At 39.6% G+C, this 5,881-nt stretch overlaps 1 protein-coding gene across 1 annotated transcript in view; it reads right to left on the reverse strand.

The window, feature by feature from the left end:
- LEPR (leptin receptor) overlaps positions 1-5,881 on the reverse strand; it is a 65,042-nt gene that overhangs the window by 38,846 nt on the left and 20,315 nt on the right. Inside the window, exons 4-5 of the mRNA XM_023509890.1 lie at positions 2,422-2,630; positions 654-799 (exon numbers count right to left, since the gene is read on the reverse strand). Coding sequence (XP_023365658.1) covers positions 654-799; positions 2,422-2,630 — 355 coding nt within the window. The remainder of the gene's footprint in view (positions 1-653; positions 800-2,421; positions 2,631-5,881) is intronic.

Consider the following 5,881-nt stretch of genomic DNA (forward strand, 5'->3'; position numbering starts at 1 on the left):
AAAAAAAAAAAAAAAAGAATAAAAATTCACCGATACTTGATTAGACACAGTAAAGAAGAAGACTTTACTGGAGCCCAACAGAGCAGCTATAGGGACCACTGAGACAGCCCTTGCTGGGAGTGGGGGCGATCGGGCTAATTCCACATAACATGAGCAAGTGGGATTACAGCAAAGGAGCAGGTGGGGTCAGTGGACTGGAAATTGCTCAGAGGAAGCTGAAAAGTGAGGGGATTCTGGCCGATCTGACCTAACAGGATTCCTGGTGATGATAGGACAGAGTGATAGAACATCTCCGGGGGGTGGTGGAGGTGAAGAACCTGATCAAATATCAATCAGATATCAAGGATTGGGGGTTCTTGCCAAGATGACTGAGCAAGGCTCTTTCCTAAAACTGCATCTAACATGAAGTGCAAAGGGAGGCCTAGAAAAGACTCAGCAAGGACTCTTCCCGCCACTACATTTAGAAAATGATTTAAATACATTGAACACTAGGCACAGTAAGGAGGAAATGTGAAATCCCCACACGTACTGAGTCTAACACTGGGTTACACTCACCCTGCTTTACAAGGAGGGTGCATGTTTAATGTGCAGAGGACTTAGGGGGGTTTTAGTTGTTTCTCCAGTTTTCATTTTATTTACTAAAATATACTTACTTCTCTTGTAATTGCTGTGGAATTCTCTGAATATTTCACTTGATATTGAAGTGGAAATGGTACCAATGTGGGGCTGGACCAAGAGATTCGTAAACTGCCGTCATCTGTGACCTCCATGTGCAAACCCACTGGGGGGTCAGGCTTCACTTGAGGAAAAAAGAGAAGACTTTTAAGCCGAGCAATTTCCATGAGAATCCTATCTGAGTGAAATCAAATCAGATTAATTTTCAGTATATTCTGCCTTGCAAGTACCTAAGAGGTGACTTTCTAAAGGGACTAATTACAGACCCAGCAGAAAGCCTGAGTATTGAGTCTGCTTCTTTTACTTTATCATGGGAACCCATGTATCTTTATTTCTTCCCTCTAAGTGGTAAAGATTATAAATAAGTAAAGGACATTATTTTGCTAAATGTGATTTTGTGATTTGAAAATCCTACTTAACTTTATTTAACCCAGAATGTCTCAAACTCATTTGAAATCTCCCCACGTTCCTACCTACACCACTTGTTTTAGAGGGTAACAAAGGACGCATTCCACAGAACAGTATTTGGAAAGTCCACAGAACTACCAAAAAGTCATCATATATATTCGTTTTAAATCATAATAATCCAGAAACACCTATTCAAATAACCCAGAGCACAAATGTCTCCATGCAATAGACACGGCAGGCCCTGACTTGTCACCAGACGGAATAGTGAAGTTTCTTAGGCTAACAGGGACTCTAACTTGGTACCTGACTTCTGAGTTCCAGGGAATGTGTACATGTTTACACACATAGTGTGTGGCTATGTGTGTGTGTGCATAGTTTTAAGCATACAACAAAACCTTTAAAATATTTAAATATGGCTTGAATAAAGTCATGTCACATGCTTGGAAAAGTGGTTCTAGTGACACCAATATCATGTCGGGTGGCACCTGTGGCTCAAAGAATAGGGCGCCAGCCCCTTATACTGGAGGTGGTGGGTTCAAACCCAGCCCCAGCCAAAAAACTGCAATAATAATAACAATAATAATAATAATAATAAAACAATGTCAAAATGAGTGTGAAGAGTTTGCATATAGTTATTTCAAGAAATATAAGTGGAAAATATTAACACTGCTAAATTATAATTCAACACATGTATATAAATTAAATTAGTAAATTAAATACTTTAACATTCATATTTGCAATTGTATACCTAAACTAATCCAAAGAGATTTGGGTGATCTTTGCATTTAAAAAATTGGTGCATTGCCTTTTATTTGAGATTTTCTTATCATCGAGGTTGTATAGTAAATTCCTTGTTTACACTGTTACTATTTGTGTGTGCCCACTGCTGTTGGCCCCTGCTCTGCAAGGTAGGAAACTTCCTACAGTCCTCACTGTTTCTCCCACTCCTACAACAATCCCTGACACACATGAATCTCTAAGAAATATTTATTGAAGGAATAAATTCAGGTAGGAAACACACTTCTAATTATTTTCCATGTTAGTTGTCTGAGATGTGAAATAGTGATTACCAAACAATACATAGCCACCAGACAGATCCAGGGTTTAAAGGAACCAAATTGTTTTCAGAAAAAGAATTTAAGTGACAATTGCAGAGACATATTTTTGTGCTAAATCATTCCTGAACCTGTTCTTAGTATCCCCTTTACCACATTGACTATCATTATATGCACGTAGCATTGGTCAAAGTGAGATAAGCTAGTAAAATTGTGTAAGGGATGTGTAGCCTGTCTTGTGTGGCTGATGCTAAGATCTATTATTATTTAGCACACAACTTACCAACATTTATGGGCTGAACTGACAGCAGAGGTGACTGAAAAGTTATCCCACCAGATGAGATTTTCAAATACATAAGGAGGCTGCTGTTGAGCTTGGTGGCTGGCACGGGCACGAGGCATTCACAGCACCCCTGAGCATCGCAGGTGCACGGAGCTGCCTGGAAACTGCCCCTCTGGGGGACCCCAGCGGAGTCTTCTGACACCTCAGGCCTAGTAAGAAATAAGAGCTAAATTTCAACATGGACCTGAAAGTACTGGGTGGGCTTTTAAAGCAGGGTACTCAATGCAAATCAAGGTCTAGGCTGGACACCCAGAGAAAAGAGTATCTGAAAAAAGACACTTTCTATTAGAAAAACAAAGATAAAGATTACAGCTGATTAATCATCAGAAATATATAAGCAAGAAGATAGTGAAGCAAAAGTAAAGTAGTGAGAGGAAAGAAAACCTGAAATCCCAAAGTCCTAGATCCTGCAAGAATACCTTTCAAAATAAAGACGAAGTAAATACCAACGTAGGGCGGTGCCTGTGGCTCAAAGGAGTAGGGCGCGGGCCCCATATGCCAGAGGTGGCGGTTCAAACCCAGCCCTGGCCAAAAACCGCAAAAAAAAAATACCAACACAAAGAATTCATCACCACCAGACCTGCATTACGAAAAGGACTAAAGGAAATCCTTCAGCCAAAAACAACCTGGTTTCACATTAAGAAATAAAATTTAACTAAAAGGATAAATATTTGTTCACTATTCAAAGCAAAAATAATAGCCAGGTAGTGTGTGGGCTTTATAACATAGGTGTGACATTAGTACCAAGCTTGGGAGGGATGAAATTTATAATGCCCTTACACTGATGTGAAGTGGTGTTGGGTGCATATCCCTGGAAGGTATGATGCCCCTTGGACTGTGATAAGTTAAAGACAAAACCTAAAGGAACCATTAAAATGAAGAGGATACAGACTGCTCCCTATAAAATAAATAAAATAAAAACCAAAAGGATATACCTAATAAGCGACAACAGAGATTAAATAGGATGATAAAAATGCTCAGTACAAAAGGAATAGAAAGAAGGAAAGAGGGAAAAAAACAAATGAGATGAAAAAAAAATAAAAGATAGATTTAAACCTAGACAGAGATTATCAGATTCGATGAAAAAGCAAGACCCACTTATAAACTGTCTACAAGAAAATTATTTCAACTATAAAACACAAATAAGTAAAAGGAAATAAGCAAAAAAAGATATTCCCCTCCCAAGGTTAGTCAAAATAAAGTTGGAATGGCCAGATTCTTATCAGATAAAGCAGATTTCAAAGCAGTCACTATTACCAGGAATTTTAAAAGTTTTCATAAATCTTTTGAAAGGGGCTCAGCGCCTGTGGCTCAAGTGGCTAAGGCGCCAGCCACGTACACCCAAGGTGGCGGGTTTGAATCCAGCCTGGGCCTGCCAAACAACAATGACGGCAGCAACCAAAAAATAGCCGGGCATTGTGGCGGGCACCTGTGGTCCCAGCTACTTGGGAGGCTGAGGCAGGAGATTTGCTTGAGCCCAGGAGTTGGAGGTTGCTGTGAGCTGTGATGCCACAGCACTCTACCCCAGGGGGACAGCTTGAGGCTCTGTCTCAAAAAAAAAAAAAAAAAACTTTTGAAAGGAAAGTCTGAAAGGAGTCAATTCACTAAGAGAATACAATAATCCAAAACATCGATCACCTTGTATTAGATTTTCAAAATAAATGAAGCAAAAGAGTGACAGAACTTCAAAGACAATTAGACCAATCCACAGCTATAGCTGGAGGTTTCAGCCCCTGTCTCCTCAAAGCTGATGTGACAAGTGGACTGTGTTCAGTTAGGACAGACAAAGCTATCGGCCACCTTGACCTCACAGACATCTCAAGAACATGCTGTCCAGCAGCAGCGAACACATGCTCCTTTGAAGAGCACGCAGAACAGTGTCAAGGCCAATCGTATTCTGGGCCATAAAACAAAATTCAGTAAATTTTAAATAATTCAAGTCACACAAAAATAGAATTAATAACAAAAAGATGTCTGGACAGGCCCTGTCCCTCAGAGGTAAGGAATGTGAGGCCCAGAGAGGCCGCTGACCCAGACTCAGTGAGGTCTCCAGCCTCCCGCTGGGAATTCACTTTTCACACCCACTGTGTCTCCTTACTCCAGGGAAGTTTCCCTGGTACTATTGCCATCTTATTTAGAGATTAATGGAGACATCAGTGACCACAATTAAACATCATTATAAACTAAATCATGTTAACTTTTTATAAGTGGGAGTACCAGAATTATACAATTATTTAAAATTATTTTTTCTTTGAGGAAAAGCATTAGATATTTTTTGTACTCATAAAAGGGGAAATTTTCCAAGTCTGAGTAAGACCAGCCTTCTTAGAGGCCAGTCAGCTATAAGAATTTAAGAACTTTTATCTTCCAAAGGGCTGCTAAAACTTTTAAGTCCTTATGAACATCCAACGATACTTTTTTTAAAAAGATAATTTTAAAGCATAGAGACAAAAGGCTCACCAAATTTTAAAAGTAAGAGGCAATATACTTGGCTCAAAATAAGGAAACCTTAAGAAGTTCTGAAATTCTTGAAAATGTTCTACGCACCAGAATATTTCATGCCTTGCCCAGACACACTGTGCACCAACTCGGCACCACTGGTTATTTAATCTCTGTGTAAGGGAATAACTTTACTTGAAAGTGAAAATAGCACAAAAGCATTTGGCAAACAAATTTTAAATTTGGCTTCTTTGGAAATGTTACCCTTTCAGCAATTTTCCTACTCATAAGTTAGTAATATAAGTGTTTAACTAAAATTCAATTTTGGGGTGGCACCTGTGGCTCAGGGAATAGGGTACCAGTCCCATGTACTGAGGGTGGTGGGTTCAAACCTGGCCCCAGCCTAAACTACCACAGCAACAACAACAAAAATAAAATAAAATAAAATTCAATTTTGGGCGGCTATGTATGGTTTCTGGAAAGCATGTCTGGGCCCTGACCCCGGGTCCAGTACTTCTGCCCAGCAGGTCTCTCTACAAAGCATCCAGGGACTGTCAATGGCACCAGCTCAGTGACCAGGGCTGAAGCAGGCAGGTCATTCTCTTTAAACACCAAATAAAAGAACTAATGAAAAATAATTTTAAGGAGTTAAAACTCACATAGAAATGGTGAGTATTATCACTGTATTTGTCAGAGAACTTGCATGATGCATGTACCTTGGCTGTTAGGATTAGAAGTGGATAAACCACCATTTCAGCTCTGTGCCCAGCACAGGTAAATATTGAGCACCTTTATTTTTACAGCTAAGAAGAGAGCAAATATGAAAAAAATCAGCTGAAAAAGAAATGTAAAACGAGTTTTTTACCCTTTTCCATTTAAATACCCTGGACCCCTGAATTGAGTCCATGCTTCTTTCAGATCACACACCCACCATACACAAATCATCTCACTCCCTTAAAGC

Source organism: Otolemur garnettii, unplaced genomic scaffold (assembly GCF_000181295.1).
Source record: "Otolemur garnettii isolate 467f Iridium unplaced genomic scaffold, OtoGar3 scaffold00010, whole genome shotgun sequence".
Classification (NCBI taxonomy): Eukaryota; Metazoa; Chordata; class Mammalia; order Primates; family Galagidae; genus Otolemur; species Otolemur garnettii.